The following is a 22,663-nucleotide window of genomic DNA, read 5'->3' on the forward strand; positions in this document are numbered from 1 at the left end:
GGCTGGAGATATACAGACTGGGTACATACAAGAACCATATACTGCAGAGTGGGTGAGTCAGAGTCACATGCAGTAATAGGAGGGACAGCTTGCAGAGGCCCAGCTGGATTTAGCTGCACATATTATAGGCTGAGGATATACAGACTGGATACAAACAAGAACCATATACTGCAGAGTGGGTGAGTCAGAGTCACATACAGTAATAGGAGGGACAGCTTGCAGAGGCCCAGCTGGATTTAGCTGCACATATTATAGGCTGGAGATATACAGACTGGGTACAAACAAGAACCATATACTGCAGAGTGTGTGAGTCAGATTCACATGCAGTAATAGGAGGGACAGCTTGCAGAGGCCCAGCTGGCTTTAGCTGCACATATTATAGGCTGGGGATATACAGACTGGATACAAACAAGAACCATATACTGCAGAGTGGGTGAGTCAGAGTCACATGCAGTAATAGGAGGGACAGCTTGCAGAGGCCCAGCTGGCTTTAGCTGCACATATTATAGGCTGGGGATATACAGACTGGATACAAACAAGAACCATATACTGCAGAGTGGGTGAGTCAGAGTCACATGCAGTAATAGGAGGGACAGCTTGCAGAGGCCCAGCTGGCTTTAGCTGCACATATTATAGGCTGGGGATATACAGACTGGGTACAAACAAGAACCATATACTGCAGAGTGGATGAGTCAGAGTCACATGCAGCAATAGGAGGGACAGCTTGCAGAGGCCCAGCTGGCTTTAGCTGCACATATTATAGGCTGGGGATATACAGACTGGGTACAAACAAGAACCATATGCTGCAGAGTGGATGAGTCAGAGTCACATGCAGTAATAGAAGGGACAGCTTGCAGAGGCCCAGCTGGCTTTAGCTGCACATATTATAGGCTGGGGATATACAGACTGGGTACAAACAAGAACCATATACTGCAGAGTGGGTGAGTCAGAGTCACATGCAGCAATAGGAGGGACAGCTTGCAGAGGCCCAGCTGGATTTAGCTGCACATATTATAGGCTGAGGATATACAGACTGGATACAAACAAGAACCATATACTGCAGAGTGGGTGAGTCAGAGTCACATGCAGCAATAGGAGGGACAGCTTGCAGAGGCCCAGCTGGCTTTAGCTGCACATATTATAGGCTGGGGATATACAGACTGGATACAAACAAGAGCCATATACTGCAGAGTGGGTGAGTCAGAGTCACATGCAGTAATAGGAGGGACAGCTTGCAGAGGCCCAGCTGGCTTTAGCTGCACATATTATAGGCTGGGGATATACAGACTGGGTACATACAAGAACCATATACTGCAGAGTGGATGAGTCAGAGTCACATGCAGTAATAGGAGGGACAGCTTGCAGAGGCCTAGCTGGCTTTAGCTGCACATATTATAGGCTGGAGATATACAGACTGGGTACATACAAGAACCATATACTGCAGAGTGGGTGAGTCAGAGTCACATGCAGTAATAGGAGGGACAGCTTGCAGAGGCCCAGCTGGCTTTAGCTGCACATATTATAGGCTGGGGATATACAGACTGGGTACAAACAAGAACCATATGCTGCAGAGTGGGTGAGTCAGAGTCACATGCAGCAATAGGAGGGACAGCTTGCAGAGGCCCAGCTGGATTTAGCTGCACATATTATAGGCTGAGGATATACAGACTGGATACAAACAAGAACCATATACTGCAGAGTGGGTGAGTCAGAGTCACATGCAGTAATAGGAGGGACAGCTTGCAGAGGCCCAGCTGGCTTTAGCTGCACATAGTATAGGCTGGGGATATACAGAGTGGATACAAACAAGAGCCATATACTGCAGAGTGGGTGAGTCAGAATCACATACAGTAATAGTAGGGACAGCTTGCAGAGGCCCAGCTGGCTTTAGCTGCTCATATTATAGGCTGGGGATATACCGACTGGGTACAAACAAGAACCATATACTGCAGAGTGGATGAGTCAGAGTCACATACAGTAATAGGAGGGACAGCTTGCAGAGACCCAGCTGCCTTTAGCTGCACATATTATAGGCTGGGGATATACAGACTGGATACAAACAAGAGCCATATACTGCAGAGTGGGTGAGTCAGAGTCACATGCAGTAATAGGAGGGACAGCTTGCAGAGGCCCAGCTGGCTTTAGCTGCACATATTATAGGCTGGGGATATACAGACTGGATACAAACAAGAGCCATATACTGCAGAGTGGATGAGTCAGAGTCACATGCATCAATAGGAGGGGCAGCTTGCAGAGGCCCAGCTGGCTTTAGCTGCACATATTATAGGCTGGGGATATACAGACTGGATACAAACAAGAACCATATACTGCAGAGTGGGTGAGTCAGAGTCACATGCAGCAATAGGAGGGACAGCTTGCAGAGGCCCAGCTGGATTTAGCTGCACATATTATAGGCTGAGGATATACAGACTGGATACAAACAAGAACCATATACTGCAGAGTGGGTGAGTCAGAGTCACATGCAGCAATAGGAGGGACAGCTTGCAGAGGCCCAGCTGGCTTTAGCTGCACATATTATAGGCTGGGGATATACAGACTGGATACAAACAAGAGCCATATACTGCAGAGTGGGTGAGTCAGAGTCACATGCAATAATAAGAGGCACAGCTTGCAGAGGCCTAGCTGGCTTTAGCTGCACATATTATAGGCTGGAGATATACAGACTGGGTACATACAAGAACCATATACTGCAGAGTGGGTGAGTCAGAGTCACATGCAGTAATAGGAGGGACAGCTTGCAGAGGCCCAGCTGGCTTTAGCTGCACATATTATAGGCTGGGGATATACAGACTGGGTACAAACAAGAACCATATGCTGCAGAGTGGGTGAGTCAGAGTCACATGCAATAATAAGAGGCACAGCTTGCAGAGGCCTAGCTGGCTTTAGCTGCACATATTATAGGCTGGGGATATACAGACTGGATACAAACAAGAACCATATACTGCAGAGTGGGTGAGTCAGAGTCACATGCAGCAATAGGAGGGACAGCTTGCAGAGGCCCAGCTGGATTTAGCTGCACATATTATAGGCTGAGGATATACAGACTGGATACAAACAAGAACCATATACTGCAGAGTGGGTGAGTCAGAGTCACATGCAGTAATAGGAGGGACAGCTTGCAGAGGCCCAGCTGGCTTTAGCTGCACATAGTATAGGCTGGGGATATACAGAGTGGATACAAACAAGAACCATATGCTGCAGAGTGGGTGAGTCAGAATCACATGCAGTAATAGGAGGGACAGCTTGCAGAGGCCCAGCTGGCTTTAGCTGCTCATATTATAGGCTGGGGATATACCGACTGGGTACAAACAAGAACCATATACTGCAGAGTGGGTGAGTCAGAATCACATGCAGTAATAGGAGGGACAGCTTGCAGAGGCCCAGCTGGCTTTAGCTGCTCATATTATAGGCTGGGGATATACCGACTGGATACAAACAAGAACCATATACTGCAGAGTGGGTGAGTCAGAGTCACATGCAGTAATAGGAGGGACAGCTTGCAGAGGCCTAGCTGGCTTTAGCTGCACATATTATAGGCTGGAGATATACAGACTGGGTACATACAAGAACCATGTACTGCAGAGTGGATGAGTCAGAGTCACATGCAGTAATAGGAGGCACAGCTTGCAGAGGCCCAGCTGGCTTTAGCTGCACATATTATAGGCTGGAGATATACAGACTGGGTACATACAAGAACCATATACTGCAGAGTGGGTGAGTCAGAGTCACATGCAGTAATAGGAGGGACAGCTTGCAGAGGCCCAGCTGGCTTTAGCTGCACATATTATAGGCTGGGGATATACAGACTGGATACAAACAAGAACCATATACTGCAGAGTGGATGAGTCAGAGTCACATGCAGTAATAGGAGGCACAGCTTGCAGAGGCCCAGCTGGCTTTAGCTGCACATATTATAGGCTGGAGATATACAGACTGGGTACATACAAGAACCATATACTGCAGAGTGGGTGAGTCAGAGTCACATACAGTAATAGGAGGGACAGCTTGCAGAGGCCCAGCTGGCTTTAGCTGCACATATTATAGGCTGGGGATATACAGACTGGGTACATACAAGAACCATATACTGCAGAGTGGATGAGTCAGAGTCACATGCAGTAATAGGAGGCACAGCTTGCAGAGGCCTAGCTGGCTTTAGCTGCACATATTATAGGCTGGAGATATACAGACTGGGTACATACAAGAACCATATACTGCAGAGTGGATGAGTCAGAGTCACATGCAGTAATAGGAGGCACAGCTTGCAGAGGCCCAGCTGGCTTTAGCTGCACATATTATAGGCTGGAGATATACAGACTGGGTACATACAAGAACCATATACTGCAGAGTGGGTGAGTCAGAGTCACATACAGTAATAGGAGGGACAGCTTGCAGAGACCCAGCTGCCTTTAGCTGCACATATTATAGGCTGGGGATATACAGACTGGATACAAACAAGAGCCATATACTGCAGAGTGGGTGAGTCAGAGTCACATGCAGTAATAGGAGGGACAGCTTGCAGAGGCCCAGCTGGCTTTAGCTGCACATATTATAGGCTGGGGATATACAGACTGGATACAAACAAGAGCCATATACTGCAGAGTGGGTGAGTCAGAGTCACATGCAGCAATAGGAGGGACAGCTTGCAGAGGCCCAGCTGGCTTTAGCTGCACATATTATAGGCTGGGGATATACAGACTGGGTACATACAAGAACCATATACTGCAGAGTGGATGAGTCAGAGTCACATGCAGTAATAGGAGGGACAGCTTGCAGAGGCCTAGCTGGCTTTAGCTGCACATATTATAGGCTGGAGATATACAGACTGGGTACATACAAGAACCATGTACTGCAGAGTGGATGAGTCAGAGTCACATGCAGTAATAGGAGGCACAGCTTGCAGAGGCCCAGCTGGCTTTAGCTGCACATATTATAGGCTGGAGATATACAGACTGGGTACATACAAGAACCATATACTGCAGAGTGGGTGAGTCAGAGTCACATGCAGTAATAGGAGGGACAGCTTGCAGAGGCCCAGCTGGCTTTAGCTGCACATATTATAGGCTGGGGATATACAGACTGGATACAAACAAGAACCATATACTGCAGAGTGGATGAGTCAGAGTCACATGCAGTAATAGGAGGCACAGCTTGCAGAGGCCCAGCTGGCTTTAGCTGCACATATTATAGGCTGGAGATATACAGACTGGGTACATACAAGAACCATATACTGCAGAGTGGGTGAGTCAGAGTCACATACAGTAATAGGAGGGACAGCTTGCAGAGGCCCAGCTGGCTTTAGCTGCACATATTATAGGCTGGGGATATACAGACTGGGTACATACAAGAACCATATACTGCAGAGTGGATGAGTCAGAGTCACATGCAGTAATAGGAGGCACAGCTTGCAGAGGCCTAGCTGGCTTTAGCTGCACATATTATAGGCTGGAGATATACAGACTGGGTACATACAAGAACCATATACTGCAGAGTGGATGAGTCAGAGTCACATGCAGTAATAGGATGCACAGCTTGCAGAGGCCCAGCTGGCTTTAGCTGCACATATTATAGGCTGGAGATATACAGACTGGGTACATACAAGAACCATATACTGCAGAGTGGGTGAGTCAGAGTCACATGCAGTAATAGGAGGGACAGCTTGCAGAGGCCCAGCTGGCTTTAGCTGCACATATTATAGGCTGGGGATATACAGACTGGGTACAAACAAGAACCATATACTGCAGAGTGGGTGAGTCAGATTCACATGCAGCAATAGGAGGGACAGCTTGCAGAGGCCCAGCTGGCTTTAGCTGCACATATTATAGGCTGAGGATATACAGACTGGGTACATACAAGAACCATATACTGCAGAGTGTGTGAGTCAGATTCACATACAGTAATAGGAGGGACAGCTTGCAGAGGCCCAGCTGGCTTTAGCTGCACATATTATAGGCTGGGGATATACAGACTGGGTACATACAAGAACCATATACTGCAGAGTGGGTGAGTCAGAGTCACATGCAGTAATAGGAGGGACAGCTTGCAGAGGCCCAGCTGGCTTTAGCTGCACATATTATAGGCTGGGGATATACAGACTGGATACAAACAAGAGCCATATACTGCAGAGTGGGTGAGTCAGAGTCACATACAGTAATAGGAGGGACAGCTTGCAGAGGCCCAGCTGGCTTTAGCTGCACATAGTATAGGCTGGAGATATACAGACTTGGTACAAACAAGAACCATATACTGCAGAGTGGGTGAGTCAGAGTCACATGCAGTAATAGGAGGGACAGCTTGCAGAGGCCCAGCTGGCTTTAGCTGCACATATTATAGGCTGGGGATATACAGACTGGGTACAAACAAGAACCATATACTGCAGAGTGGGTGAGTCAGAGTCACATGCAGCAATAGGAGGGACAGCTTGCAGAGGCCCAGCTGGATTTAGCTGCACATATTATAGGCTGAGGATATACAGACTGGGTACAAACAAGAACCATATACTGCAGAGTGGGTGAGTCAGAGTCACATGCAGCAATAGGAGGGACAGCTTGCAGAGGCCCAGCTGGCTTTAGCTGCACATATTATAGGCTGGGGATATACAGACTGGGTACATACAAGAACCATATACTGCAGAGTGGGTGAGTCAGAGTCACATACAGTAATAGGTGGGACAGCTTGCAGAGGCCCCGCTGGCTTTAGCTGCACATATTATAGGCTGGAGATATACAGACTGGGTACAAACAAGAACCATATACTGCAGAGTGGGTGAGTCAGAGTCACATGCAGCAATAGGAGGGACAGCTTGCAGAGGCCCAGCTGGCTTTAGCTGCACATATTATAGGCTGGGGATATACAGACTGGATACAAACAAGAGCCATATACTGCAGAGTGGGTGAGTCAGAGTCACATGCAGTAATAGGAGGGACAGCTTGCAGAGGCCCAGCTGGCTTTAGCTGCACATATTATAGGCTGGGGATATACAGACTGGGTACATACAAGAACCATATACTGCAGAGTGGGTGAGTCAGAGTCACATGCAGCAATAGGAGGGACAGCTTGCAGAGGCCCAGCTGGCTTTAGCTGCACATATTATAGGCTGGGGATATACAGACTGGATACAAACAAGAGCCATATACTGCAGAGTGGGTGAGTCAGAGTCACATGCAGCAATAGGAGGGACAGCTTGCAGAGGCCCAGCTGGCTTTAGCTGCACATATTATAGGCTGGGGATATACAGACTGGATACAAACAAGAGCCATATACTGCAGAGTGGGTGAGTCAGAGTCACATGCAGTAATAGGAGGGACAGCTTGCAGAGGCCCAGCTGGCTTTAGCTGCACATAGTATAGGCTGGGGATATACAGAGTGGATACAAACAAGAACCATATGCTGCAGAGTGGGTGAGTCAGAATCACATACAGTAATAGGAGGGACAGCTTGCAGAGGCCCAGCTGGCTTTAGCTGCACATATTATAGGCTGGGGATATACCGACTGGGTACAAACAAGAACCATATACTGCAGAGTGGATGAGTCAGAGTCACATACAGTAATAGGAGGCACAGCTTGCAGAGACCCAGCTGGCTTTAGCTGCACATATTATAGGCTGGGGATATACAGACTGGATACAAACAAGAGCCATATACTGCAGAGTGGGTGAGTCAGAGTCACATGCAGTAATAGGAGGGACAGCTTGCAGAGGCCCAGCTGGCTTTAGCTGCACATATTATAGGCTGGGGATATACAGACTGGATACAAACAAGAGCCATATACTGCAGAGTGGATGAGTCAGAGTCACATGCATCAATAGGAGGGGCAGCTTGCAGAGGCCCAGCTGGCTTTAGCTGCACATATTATAGGCTGGGGATATACAGACTGGATACAAACAAGAACCATATGCTGCAGAGTGGGTGAGTCAGAGTCACATGCAGTAATAGGAGGGACAGCTTGCAGAGGCCCAGCTGGATTTAGCTGCACATATTATAGGCTGGAGATATACAGACTGGGTACATACAAGAGCCATATACTGCAGAGTGGATGAGTCAGAGTCACATGCAGCAATAGGAGGGACAGCTTGCAGAGGCCCAGCTGGCTTTAGCTGCACATATTATAGGCTGGGGATATACAGACTGGATACAAACAAGAGCCATATACTGCAGAGTGGGTGAGTCAGAGTCACATGCAGCAATAGGAGGGACAGCTTGTAGAGGCCCAGCTGGCTTTAGCTGCACATATTATAGGCTGGGGATATACAGACTGGGTACAAACAAGAACCATATGCTGCAGAGTGGGTGAGTCAGAGTCACATGCAGTAATAGGAGGGACAGCTTGCAGAGGCCCAGCTGGATTTAGCTGCACATATTATAGGCTGGGGATATACAGACTGGATACAAACAAGAGCCATATACTGCAGAGTGGGTGAGTCAGAGTCACATGCAGCAATAGGAGGGACAGCTTGCAGAGGCCCAGCTGGCTTTAGCTGCACATAGTATAGGCTGGGGATATACAGAGTGGATACAAACAAGAGCCATATACTGCAGAGTGGGTGAGTCAGAGTCACATGCAGTAATAGGAGGGACAGCTTGCAGAGGCCCAGCTGGCTTTAGCTGCACATATTATAGGCTGGGGATATACAGACTGGGTACAAACAAGAACCATATACTGCAGAGTGGATGAGTCAGAGTCACATACAGTAATAGGAGGGACAGCTTGCAGAGGCCCAGCTGGCTTTAGCTGCACATATTATAGGCTGGGGATATACAGACTGGGTACAAACAAGAACCATATACTGCAGAGTGGATGAGTCAGAGTCACATACAGTAATAGGAGGGACAGCTTGCAGAGACCCAGCTGGCTTTAGCTGCACATATTATAGGCTGGGGATATACAGACTGGATACAAACAAGAGCCATATACTGCAGAGTGGATGAGTCAGAGTCACATACAGTAATAGGAGGGACAGCTTGCAGAGGCCCAGCTGGCTTTAGCTGCACATATTATAGGCTGGGGATATACAGACTGGATACAAACAAGAGCCATATACTGCAGAGTGGATGAGTCAGAGTCACATACAGTAATAGGAGGGACAGCTTGCAGAGGCCCAGCTGGCTTTAGCTGCACATATTATAGGCTGGGGATATACAGACTGGATACAAACAAGAACCATATACTGCAGAGTGGGTGAGTCAGAGTCACATACAGTAATAGGAGGGACAGCTTGCAGAGGCCCAGCTGGCTTTAGCTGCACATATTATAGGCTGGGGATATACAGACTGGATACAAACAAGAGCCATATACTGCAGAGTGGGTGAGTCAGAGTCACATACAGTAATAGGAGGGACAGCTTGCAGAGGCCCAGCTGGCTTTAGCTGCACATATTATAGGCTGGGGATATACAGACTGGGTACATACAAGAACCATATACTGCAGAGTGGGTGAGTCAGAGTCACATACAGTAATAGGAGGGACAGCTTGCAGAGGCCCAGCTGGCTTTAGCTGCACATATTATAGGCTGGGGATATACAGACTGGGTACATACAAGAACCATATACTGCAGAGTGGATGAGTCAGAGTCACATGCAGTAATAGGAGGGACAGCTTGCAGAGGCCCAGCTGGCTTTAGCTGCACATATTATAGGCTGGGGATATACAGACTGGGTACAAACAAGAACCATATACTGCAGAGTGGGTGAGTCAGAGTCACATACAGTAATAGGAGGGACAGCTTGCAGAGGCCCAGCTGGCTTTAGCTGCACATATTATAGGCTGGGGATATACAGACTGGATACAAACAAGAGCCATATACTGCAGAGTGGGTGAGTCAGAGTCACATACAGTAATAGGAGGGACAGCTTGCAGAGGCCCAGCTGGCTTTAGCTGCACATATTATAGGCTGGGGATATACAGACTGGGTACATACAAGAACCATATACTGCAGAGTGGGTGAGTCAGAGTCACATACAGTAATAGGAGGGACAGCTTGCAGAGGCCCAGCTGGCTTTAGCTGCACATATTATAGGCTGGGGATATACAGACTGGGTACATACAAGAACCATATACTGCAGAGTGGATGAGTCAGAGTCACATGCAGTAATAGGAGGGACAGCTTGCAGAGGCCCAGCTGGCTTTAGCTGCACATATTATAGGCTGGGGATATACAGACTGGGTACAAGCAAAGGTAAAAAGCTGCAGAGTAGATGACAGACTCACAGACATCAGTGGAGCTGCTTTTTGCAGAAGTCCAGTAGACAGGAGATCAGGTTCAGGCCATGGAATACAATCTATGGAAAACAATCTATCAGCAGCTGTTTGCATGGTTAGGGGAAGGAATAAAAGTTTGTGAGATAGGTGCGGGTGGTTCAACAGGGGAGTGATAATAACTCCTGCATGTGAGGAGACAATGTCAGAATACATAAGCAGCACCTCTGGTGACACAGAGGTTCTGCAGGCCAGATATAAAATAAAGAGCAGTCGCCCTGATTCAGAGCCGGATGCTCTGAAAGAGCGCTCGCTCTGAATCAGGGTTTTTTTTTTATAGTTTTTGGAGCGGCCTCCTGGCCGTTCGCAGAGCTGTGGTTCACCACCCACAGCTTTTGCGAGCGGACAGGATGATGGTATCGATGGTCAAGACCATCGCGACCATCGGCCTTGCGACGAGACCTTTGTGGTAGGGTCTCATGGCCGCAAACACCAGAGAGCTTCTGGCTCTAATATAGCCGGAAGCTCTCCCACTGACATCACTGGTGTGTCAGTGGGGCCGCCCACAAATGGCAGGCGTTAGCATGGGAACGCCTCTGTTTGTGAAGCCACCCCCACGCCATGCCTCCCAAAACGGTGTGAGCTGTCGATCAACATCGACAGCCGCCCCCTTTTGGTGTGAGACCCGGAGCGCTGGAGCGCGCGTATCTAGCCGGGTCTCGCGCATGTGCACGTTGGAGCCGGCTCCAGCTTGCGCATGCGCAGTGGCCTAACATCAACCCGCTCGCGAGCCCATAGCGCTTGCGAGTGGGTCTGAATCAGGCCCAGTGTCCTAACACTGATGTAACTTATTTCCAGTGGTGCAAAGAGCATCTGATATGTGTCTGGAAGGTTAAGACCCCCGGCCAGGAGAGGAGCATTGGTGTAACCTTATGCAGTACATCGTTGTGTGATGGCCTCTGAGGAGTCTTATGTGGCTGGGTCACAGGAACCTCTGACAGGCACTGACCGGGGATTTATGGCTGGGGGCAAAGGAGAGACTTACTGGTCACTCAGTGTTACATGTCTGTGTTATATGTGTTCCCTGTGATTTATTCTTAGATAATCCTACTGTGAGAAACCAGAGTCTTTATTACACGTCACACATTCTGTATTCTCACTGATTCACTGAATATGGACAAGGACGGGAGTCACAGGACTGAGAGGATCTTACATCTCACCCTGGAGATCATCTGCCTGCTGACTGGGGAGGTAAGAAGCTCTGGGGGTGTCACAGTGAGCTCTCTTATATCTATAGTAATAATACAGGGACATGGCTGGGGAGGTGAGGGGATCTGGAAATGTCATAGCAATATCACATATATCTATAGTAATAATACAGGGACATGACTGGGGAGGTGAGAGGATCTGGGAGTGTCACAGTGACATCACATATCTATAGTAATACAGGGACATGACTGGGGAGGTGAGGGGATCTGGGAGTGTCACAGTAACATCACTTAGAATCTATAGTAATAATACAGGGACATGACTGAGGAGGTGAGGGGATCTGGGAATGTCATAGTAATATAATTTATATCTATAGTAATAATACAGGGACATGACTGGGGAGGTGAGGGGGATCTGGGAGTGTCACAGTGACATCACATATCTATAGTAATAATACAGGGACATGACTGGGGGGTAAGGGGATCTCGGAGTGTAAGTACTGATATTTAGTATCTTCCCCCAATACACAGGATTACACAGTAGTTAAAAAGACATCCAGTGATTTTGAGACACCCAGCAGCCGTCCCTGTATGTCGGAGGGGCTCAGCAAGACCCAGAGCCCCATCACGGTGTCTCCACCTCTCTCACTGATACATGAGAGACACAATGACCAGAAGATCCTGAAACTCACCAACAAGATCATTCAGCTGCTGACTGGAGAGGTGACTGCTGGGAATGGGACATTATACAGTAACACCAGGGGATGTGTCTGGGTGATGACTGGAGAGGTGACTGCTGGGAATGGGACATTATACAGTAACACCAGAGGATGTGTCTGGGTGATGACTGGAGAGGTGACTGCTGGGAATGGGACATTATACAGTAACACCAGGGGATGTGTCTGGGTGATGACTGTATCATTGTGTGTGCCAGGTTCCTATAAGGTGTCAGAATGTCACTGTCTATGTCTCCATGCAGGAGGAGGAGTATATAGAGGAACACAGGGGTCTGTACAAGAACGTGATGTTGGAGAATCTCCAGCCCCTCACATCACTGGGTAAGAGGAGACTGTCATGTATTGTACAGGGGAGAGAAGGTATGGGGAGCCCCCTATATAACACATCATCTGATAATCACATATATACAATGTACTCAGTCACTGTGTGTCTCCTACAGATGGACCCAATAGCAGAAATACCCCAGAGAGATGTCCCCGTCCTCTTTATTCTCTGGATTGTACAGAGGCGAATCACAGGACCCCACAGCAGCATCAGGTAGATGAGATTTAGGGTCAATCCAAATACGAAAGTGACTTTATATGATCTATAGAGAATCTGTGTGTCTATTACACTGATATTATATTGTGTATTCTCAAGTAATGACATCAGACATTATGCAATTTTTTATTCTCTGATTTAATTAGGGTGAATATCTGAATAATATTAAGATAAATGATAAAGAGGGAGAAAAAGAGACATATGTGACTGATATGAAGGCAGAAGATATAGAGGGAGAAGAGACATATCTGACTGATATGAAGACAGAAGATACAGAGGGAGAAGAAGAGACAAATGTGACTGATATGAAGGCAGAAGATACAGAGGGAGAAGAAGAGACGAATGTGACTGATATGAAGGCAGAAGATACAGAGGGTAAAGAAGAGGCATACGAGAGGGGTGATCAGCTGTGTAAGGAGGAGGAAATCCCTACAGATATCAGCACAGGTGAGTAATAAACAATTATAGAAAAGAGTCGCATATTCTCCTTGTTCAGTCACTACAACAATCTCTTATCCTACACCCTCATCTGTCACTACAAATTAATAATGAAAATGTGTCTGCTCTGTGGGGTAGTCAGGAGCCATTAGTCCCTATTATACTATTGCTCCCCCCCTCATATCATATCACTGTGTGTTACCAGCCCAGAGATCTGACCAGTCTCCTCCCCACAACCTCTGGTGCACCTCATACATCAGGAGCCATCAGCCCCTATTATACTCCTGCTCTCCCCCTAACATCATGTCACTGTGTTACCAGCCCAGAGATCTGACCAGTCTCCTCCCCACACTCTCTGGTGTATCTCATACATCAGGTGCCATCAGCCCCTGTAATACTCCTGCTCTCCCCCTCACATCATGTCACTGTGTTACCAGCCCAGAGATCTGTCCAGTCTCCTCCCCACACTCTCTGGTGTATCTCATACATCAGGTGCCATCAGCCCCTGTAATACTCCTGCTCTCCCCCTCACATCATGTCACTGTGTGTTACCAGCCCAGAGATCTGACCAGTCTCCTCCCCATCCTCTCTGGTGTATCTCATACATCAGGAGCCCTCAGCTCTGTACTGTTGTGCTTTAATTGCTGACCTGTCTGTTTTTTGATTTGCTCTCCTGCTGTCTTCCTCCTTTTTTGCTTTTGTCAATCTCTTTCCTGCACTATTCCCCTTCCCTGTCCTACTGCCTCCCCCGCTCTGTGCCCTGTTCCATTCCCTTACCCTGTCCTGCTGCGTTCCCTGCTCTGTGCCCTGCACCATTCCCCTTCCCTGTCCTGCTGCCTTCCCCGCTCTATGCCCTGCACCATTCCCCTACCCTGTCCTTCTGACTCCCCCGCTCTGTGCCCTGCATCATTCCCCTATCCTGTCCTGCTGCCTTCCCCGCTCTGTGCCCTGCACCATTCCCCTACCCTGTCCTGCTGACTCCCCCGCTCTGTGCCCTGCATCATTCCCCTACCCTGTCCTGCTGCCTTCCCCACTCTGTGCCCTGCACCATTCTCCTACCCTGTCCTGCTGCCTTCCCTGCTCTGTGCCCTCCCCATTCCCATACCCTGTCCTGCTGCCTCCCCCGCTCTGTGCCCTGCACCATTCCCCTACCCTGTGCCCTGCACCATTCCCCTACCCTGTCCTGCTGCCTCCCCTGCTCTGTGCCCTGCACCATTTCCCTACCCTGTCCTGCTGCCTCCCCAGCTCTGTGCCCTGCACCATTCCCCTACAATGTACTGCTTCCTCACTGCTCTTTGCCCTGCACCATTCCCCTACCCTGTCTTGCTGCCTCCCCCACTCTGTGCCGTGCACCATTCCCCTACCCTGTCCTGCTGTCTCCCCCGCTCTGTGCCCTGCGCCATTCCCCTACCCTGTCCTGCTGTCCCGCCCACTCTGTGCCGTGCACCATTCCCCTACCCTGTCCTGCTGCCCCCCCACTCTGGGCCGTGGACCATTCCCCTACCCTGTCCTGCTGCCTCCCCCACTCTGTGCCCTGCACCATTCCCCTACCCTGTCCTGCTGTCTCTCCCGCTCTGTGCCCTGCACCATTCCCCTACCCTGTACCATTCCCCTACCCTGTCCTGCTGCCTCCCCCGCTCTGTGCTCTGCACCATTCCCCTACCCTGTCCTGCTGTCTCCCCCGCTCTGTGCCCTGCACCATTCCCCTACCTGTCCTGCTGCCTCCCACGCTCTGTGCCCTGCACCATTCCCCTTCCCTATCCTGCTGCCTCCCACGCTCTGTTCCCTGCATCATTCCCCTGCCCTGTCTTGCTGTTTCCCCTCTGTGCCCTGCACCATTCCCTTAACCTGTACTGCTGCCTCCACTGTTCTGTGCTCTGTGCCATTCCCCTACCCTATCCTGCTACCTCCCTCGCTCTGTGCCATGCACCATTCCCCTACCCTATCCTGCTACCTCCCTCGCTCTGTGCCCTGCACAATTCCCCTACCCTGTCCTGCTGCCTCTCCTGCTCTGTGCCGCCATCATTCTGTGTTGCTCTGTCCTATCGCTCTCCTTCCCTCTCAGCGGTTATATACAGTGACTCATTGTCCTGTTAGTAACATGACTCTGGTGGGGCTACTCTCCCTGAGGATGACCAGAGGACCATATAGAGGCTGCTTTTGCTACATTTATAACCAACTGGAGAACTTTGTGTAGTGTGGACGCAGTTATTGGAAATTAGCCCACAAGTTTCCCATGTGTATGTGTGAGGGTGATCTAGATGGGTATTGTGGTTCACCAACGTCACAGGCTAATGAAAGGCTTCCTGCTCTGTGATGATGGCTAGGGAACGTTACCAAGCAAAGTCTGCATTTGGGGGTAGATATACATTGGTGATGTACCATCTGCCTATCCTTGGGTCTAGGACATGTGCCGATAATGTGCTTGTGCCATTTTCTGCCAACATTTTATCTGTTCATTGTGAGTCTTATTTGTAGTTTGTACATTTGTTAATGTAATAATGTGGTCATAGTTTGTACCTGAATATTAAACATCTTCATTCATAATAGTTACACGGTGGTGTAGTGGTTAGCATTGCTTTCTCTTCACACTAAAGTCAAGAGTATGATTCAAAACCAAGGTGCTATATGTGGAGTTTGTATGTGTTTCCTCCAACCCTCCAAAAATCATACTAGTACGTTGATTGGCTTCTGACACAAATTAACCCTAGTTTGTGTATGTGTGTCCATGTGGTAGGGAATTTAGATTGTAAGCTCCACTGGGACATGGACTGATGTGAGTGACTAGATATTCTCTGTAAGGTGCTCCTCAGTATGTCTGTGCTATATAAAGTGCTTCTCAGTGTGTCTGTGCTATATAAAGTGCTTCTCAGTATGTCTGCACTATATAAAGTGCTTCTCAGTGTGTCTGAGCTATATAAAGTGCTTCTCAGTGTGTCTGCGCTATATAAAGTGCTTCTCAGTGTGTCTGCGCTATATAAAGTGCTTCTCAGTGTGTCTGCGCTATATAAAGTGCTTCTCAGTTGGTCTGTGCTATATAAAGTGCTTCTCAGTATGTCTGCGCTATATAAAGTGCTTCTCAGTGTGTCTGCGCTATATAAAGTGCTTCTCAGTATGTCTGTGCTATATAAAGTGCTTCTCAGTGTGTCTGTGCTATATAAAGTGCTTCTCAGTATGTCTGCTATATAAAGAGCTTCTCACTGTGTCTGTGCTATATAAAGTGCTTCTCAGTATGTCTGCTATATAAAGAGCTTCTCAGTATGTCTGTGCTATATGAAGTGCTTCTCAGTATGTCTGAGCTATATAAAGTGCTGCTCAGTATGTCTGTGCTATATAACGTGCTTCTCAGTGTGTCTGTGCTATATAAAGAGCTTCTCAGTATGTCTGTGCTATATAAAGTGCTTCTCAGTGTGTCTGTGCTATATAAATGCTTCTCAGTATGTCTGTGCTATATAAAGATCTTCTCAGTATGTCTGAGCTATATAAAGTGCTGCTCAGTATGTCTGTGCTATATAACGTGCTTCTCAGTATGTCTGTGCTATATAAAGAGCTTCTCAGTATGTCTGTGCTATATAAAGTGCTTCTTAGTGTGTCTGTGCTATATAAAGTGCTTCTCAGTGTGTCTGTGCTATATAAAGAGCTTCTCACTATGTCTGTGCTATATAAATGCTTCTCAGTATGTCTGTGCTATATAAAGTGCTTCTCAGTGTGTCTGTGCTATATAAAGAGCTTCTCAGTATGTCTGTGCTATATAAAGTGCTTCTCAGTGTGTCTGTGCTATATAAAGAGCTTCTCACTATGTCTGTGCTATATAAATGCTTCTCAGTATGTCTGTGCTATATAAAGTGCTTCTCAGTGTGTCTGTGCTATATAAAGAGCTTCTCACTGTGTCTGTGCTATATAAATGCTTCTCAGTATGTCTGTGCTTTATAGAGTGCTTCTCAGTATGTCTGTGCTATATAAAGAGCTTCTCACTATGTCTGTGCTATATAAGTACTTCTCAGTATGTCTGTGCTATATAAAGTGCTTCTCAGTATGTCTGTGCTATATAAAGAGCTTCTCAGTATGTCTGTGCTATATAAAGTGCTTCTCACTATGTCTGTGCTACATAAAGAGCTTCTCACTATGTCTCTGCTATATAAGTGCTTCTCAGTATGTCTGTGCTATATAAAGTGCTTCTCAGTGTGTCTGCTATATAAAGAGCTTCTCACTGTGTCTGTGCTATATAAAGTGCTTCTCAGTGTGTCTGTGCTATATAAAGAGCTTCTCAGTATGTCTGTGCTATATAAAGTGCCGCTCAGTATGTCTGTGCTATATAAAGTGCCGCTCAGTATGTCTGTGCTATATAAAGTCCCGCTCAGTATGTCTGTGCTGTATTAAGAGCTTCTCAGTATGTCTGTGCTATATAAAGTGCTTCTCAGTATGTCTGTGCTATATAAAGTGCTTCTCAGTATGTCTGTGCTATATAAAGTGCTTCTCAGTATGTCTGTGCTATATAAAGTACTGCTTAGTATGTCTTTGCTATATAAAGTGCTTTTAATTTTGTCTGTACTGTATAAAGTGCTTCTCAGTGTGTCTGTGCTATATAAAGTGCTTCTCAGTATATCTGTGCTATATAACGTGTTTCTCGGTATGTCTGTGCTATATAAAGTGCTTCTCAGTATGTCTTTGCTATATAAAGTGCTTTTAATTTTGTCTGTACTGTATAAAGTGCTCCTCAGTGTGTCTGTGCTATATAAAGAGCTTCTCACTATGTCTGTGCTATATAAAGAGCTTCTCAGTGTGTCTGTGCTATATAAAGAGCTTCTCACTATTTCTGTGCTATATAAAGTGCTTCTCAGTATATCTGTGCTATATAACGTGTTTCTCGGTATGTCTGTGCTATATAAAGTGCTTCTCAGTATGTCTGTGCTATATAAGTGCTTCTCAGTATGTCTGTGCTATATAAAGTGCTTCTCAGTATGTCTGTGCTATATAAAGAGCTTCTCAGAGTGTCTGTGCTATATAAAGTGCTTCTCAGTATGTCTGTGCTATATAACGTGCTTCTCGGTATGTCTGTGCTATATAAAGTGCTTCTCAGTGTGTTTGTGCTATATAAAGTGCTTCTCAGTGTGTCTGTGCTATATAAAGTGCTTCTCACTGTGTCTGTGCTATATAAAGTGCTTCTCAGTATATCTGTGCTATATAAAGTGCTTCTCACTGTGTCTGTGCTATATAAAGTGCTTCTCAGTATGTCTGTGCTATATAAAGTGCTTCTCACTGTGTCTGTGCTATATAAAGTGCTTCTCGGTATGTCTGTGCTATATAAAGTGCTTCTCGGTATGTCTGTGGTATATAAGTGCTTCTCAGTATGTCTGTGCTATATAAAGAGCTTCTCAGAGTGTCTGTGCTATATAAAGTGCTTCTCAGTATGTCTGTGCTATATAACGTGCTTCTCAGTATGTCTGTGCTATATAAAGTGCTTCTCAGTGTGTCTGTGCTATATAAAGTGCTTCTCAGTATGTCTGTGCTATATAAAGTGCTTCTCAGAGTGTCTGTGCTATATAAAGTGCTTCTCAGTGTGTCTTTGCTATATAAAGTGCTTCTCACTGTGTCTGTGCTATATAAAGTGCTTCTCAGTATATCTGTGCTATATAAAGTGCTTCTCAGTATATCTGTGCTATATAAAGTGCTTCTCACTGTGTCTGTGCTATATAAAGTGCTTCTCAGTATGTCTGTGCTATATAAAGTGCTTCTCAGTATGTCTGTGCTATATAAAGTGCTTCTCGGTATGTCTGTGCTATATAAAGTGCTTCTCACTGTGTCTGTGCTATATAAAGTGCTTCTCAGTATGTCTGTGCTATATAAAGTGCTTCTCACTGTGTCTGTACTATATAAAGTGCTTCTCGGTATGTCTGTGCTATATAAAGAACTGTGAGTAATAATACACAAGTGGGAGTCAGAATTCAAAATGCCTCTTAACGGATGAGGATTGGATTTCATTATTCTCAAATGTTTTTAAAATGTCCAAATTTCTAAATCACACTGAAATGATATTTTAATTAATTTGTGGTCTATATCATACCCAGCTAATGACACAAAATATGGCCTGAAACTTCTAAATTTTGTTGGAGAAATTGTGGATCCGAGGGCACACTTGTGCATATTTTTTGGTCTTGTTCAGATGTTTTTAAGTGAATTACTCAGGTCACCTCGGAGACTCTACCACATCTCCCAGAAATTGTTTTTTTTACTGTATTTCCCTCCTTCAGTACAAGCCCACAACAAATATGTTATTGGGCATATTTTTATTGCCACAAGAGCGGTGATAGCACAATATTGGAAAATATCTGTTCCTCCTCTTTTATTGAAAATAAGGTCCAGTGTGCAAAGACGTTTTGAAATAGAAACTTTTGGCCTTAAATACTCCACTTCTACCTCATCCCCTCTGATTAAATAGTGCTCATGGTCTGATTTCTATGAATCTAAAGCTGGCCATCGACTATACAATTTTCTGTCAGATAGCTGGCTGGTTGGAATGAAAACCTGGTAATGTATGGGAGCAAATGACAATCGTCCATTTGCTAACATACACTGGAAAATAGCCAAAAATAGTTGTTTAAACAAATTGGTTACAACACATAAATTGAACCAATTTTTTTAAAAAATTTTGTCCTTTTTTCAGTGTTTAAAACCTTATGATCGACTGTCATTTGCTCCCATACATTACCAGGTTTTCATTCCAATCAGCCCGATTGGACAGATATCTGATAGAAAATTGTATAGTGGATGGCCAGCTTTAGGTTGTCTCTTCGAGGGTTTCATCTTAAATCTACTTAAATCTCCTTGGTAACTTTAAATTTATGAGCACTTTCCTTGATGTTTGATTATTATTCCCTTTTTATGTATGTTTGTTTATTTGAACTGTCTTTTTTAAAAAAAAATATTTTATTTTGTGATATATTTTGTTTTGTAGATTGTGGAATTATATTACTATATATATTTGTACATGGTTCTTTATGATCGGTATTGTAAACAAAATTTTCTATAATAAAAATGATTTGAAGTGGGGAGCCGGTATCCAGATTACTGGTACTAGACATTCAAATTTGGATGCGGCACATAAAGAAGGCAAAGCCTATATGAGAGCTTTTAGCATCTGTCACCAATTAGACATGGTTGTTGCGTCTTTTTGCATTGAAATTAGTGTATTGTAGCTGTGGAATTTCTGGCTAACTGCAGAATGCGATCAGAAGTCTATTCTGTAAGTTTTGTTACTTTCATCTGGAGAATACAAAAAAAATGACAAAAAACTGTGGAATAATAATAGTTATTGTATTTCCCGCAGATGGACGCACAAGCAGGAATGACTTGGAGGGACATCTCATATTGTCTACAGATATTAAAGTAGAAGATATCACACTGGAATCTCCAGGAGATAATCCCGTTATGCTAAATATACATCCATTACCTCACAGTGCAACTATATTATCTGATCCCTCTAATCACGAGGACTGTTCTAATACGCCAATTTTTGTTACACATAGTGCAGCTCATACACCTATTAAAATATTTCCCTGTTCTGAGTGTGGGAAATGTTTTACACAGAAATCCGCTCTTGTTACACATCAGAGAAGTCACACAGGTGAGAAACCATTTCCATGCTCTGAGTGTGGGAAATGTTTTAGAAACAAATCGGGTCTTAATGTACACGAGAGAACTCACACAGGTGAGAGGCTATTTCCATGCTCTGAGTGTGGGAAATGTTTTACAAACAAATCACATCTTGTTACACATCAGAGACGTCACACAGGTGAGAAACCATTTCCATGTTCTGAGTGTGGGAAATGTTTTACACAGAATTCAGCTCTTGTTAGACATAAGAGAAGTCACACAGGTGAGAAGCCATTTCCATGTTCTGAGTGTGGGATATGTTTTACACGGAAATCAGATCTTGTTACACATCAGAGACGTCACACAGGGGAGAAACCGTTTTCATGCTCTGAGTGTGGGAAATGTTTTACACAGAATTCAGCATTTGTTAGACATAAGAGAAATCACACAGGTGAGAGGCCATTTCCATGTTCTGAGTGTGGGAAATGGTTTACATATAAATCAGATCTTGTTACACATAAGAGATGTCACACAGGGGAGAAACCATTTTCATGCTCGGAGTGTGGAAAATGTTTTATACAGAAGTCACATCTTGGTAGACATCAGCTGTCACACAGGTGAAAAGCTTTTCTATGAGCTGATACAAAACATGGTTGTAGCAACACTCCAGTCACCCAGTATTTTAACATTTTAAGTTAGCCTTCTGCAGATAATTGGGATGTGTGTCACTGATATAAAAAGAGGGGGGATGTGCCGCACTAGGGAAATCAAAAACAACAATAAATAATTAATATAGGACTTGATAAAGATGCATTAAAATAAATGTATAGTATTTAATATGAACACTCCCAGGAGCTTTGCCGTCAGGAGGAGATCTTGATGTTCTAACTGAATTCGATCCACCGAGATGGTTTAAACCAGGGGTCAGGTAACTTTTTTACCTTTTACCCCAAAATATATTTAGATATGCCGATGTTATCCCCTTGCTTTGAAAGGAAGGAAATCCACTTGTAGTACCCCCATATAATGCCCCTGTAGCAGTGCCCCCATAGTTATGCCCCTATACCAGTGCCGCATAATTATGCCCCTATAGCAGTGCCCCCATAGTTATGCCCCTATACCAGTGCCGCATAATTATGCCCCTGTAGCAGTGCCCCCATAGTTATGCCCCTATACCAGTGCCGCATAATTATGCCCCTGTAGCAGTGCCCCCATAGTTATGCCCCTGTAGCAGTGCCCCCATAGTTATGCCGCTGTAGTGCCGCTTGTACAAAACAAAAAAAAACACCTTAATCCCCGCTCCTGCATCCGCCGCAGTCCTGTCCGCTCAGCTGCTCCTCGGAACTGTGGGAGAGACGTCTCTCCCATAGTGCGCATGGAGAGAGGCGGAAGCTGGAGTTCAGAAGAGAACTCCGGCTAACGCGGCGCCCGCTAGTAATAACATCTCAGCGGGCGTCCGGCTTAGAGCCTCCCTGCGGCGCCGGGCTGGAGGTCACTGACGCCGGGTGCAGCGGGTGCGCTGCTGCACCCGGCGCCAGTGACCTCCATTCCTGGGGGTGATGGACGGACAGCCGCGCATGCAATGATTCATATGCATACCTGGCTGTCTATCCATTACCCCCAGGAATTTCAGTTTTTCCCCAAGTGGGGTAATTTACCCATTCCCCGGCCACTGGTTTAAACTAATCAATCAAACTCTGATATCTCTGTCCAGATTGACAAGAACCCCTTCACCTAGTCCTACCGACCACCTAGATATTTGTTATACTCCTTTGTATGACTCCACTTATGTGATTTTCTACCTTTTTGTTTATTTGTGTGTGTGTGTATATATATATATTGTGATAGGATCACTGGTAAAGTGGTCTGTGACAGGGACATTTATCCCAGATTCCTGTCCTATGTGTTTAAAATCCCCAGGAGAAAGTCTGCA

General features: G+C 46.0%; 1 protein-coding gene across 1 annotated transcript in view; it reads left to right on the forward strand.

Moving 5' to 3' along the window:
• The window catches only part of LOC148480722 (uncharacterized), a 200,631-nt gene that overhangs the window by 108,255 nt on the left and 69,713 nt on the right, over nt 1–22,663 (forward strand). The window contains exons 2-7 of the mRNA XM_088453938.1: nt 11,315–11,464; nt 11,953–12,144; nt 12,401–12,479; nt 12,599–12,696; nt 12,846–13,146; nt 20,465–21,281. Coding sequence (XP_088310064.1) covers nt 11,387–11,464; nt 11,953–12,144; nt 12,401–12,479; nt 12,599–12,696; nt 12,846–13,146; nt 20,465–21,281 — 1,565 coding nt within the window. The 5' untranslated portion in view covers nt 11,315–11,386. The remainder of the gene's footprint in view (nt 1–11,314; nt 11,465–11,952; nt 12,145–12,400; nt 12,480–12,598; nt 12,697–12,845; nt 13,147–20,464; nt 21,282–22,663) is intronic.

Source organism: Taudactylus pleione, unplaced genomic scaffold (genome assembly GCF_031769625.1).
Source record: "Taudactylus pleione unplaced genomic scaffold, aTauple2 ptg000603l, whole genome shotgun sequence".
NCBI lineage: Eukaryota > Metazoa > Chordata > Amphibia > Anura > Myobatrachidae > Taudactylus > Taudactylus pleione.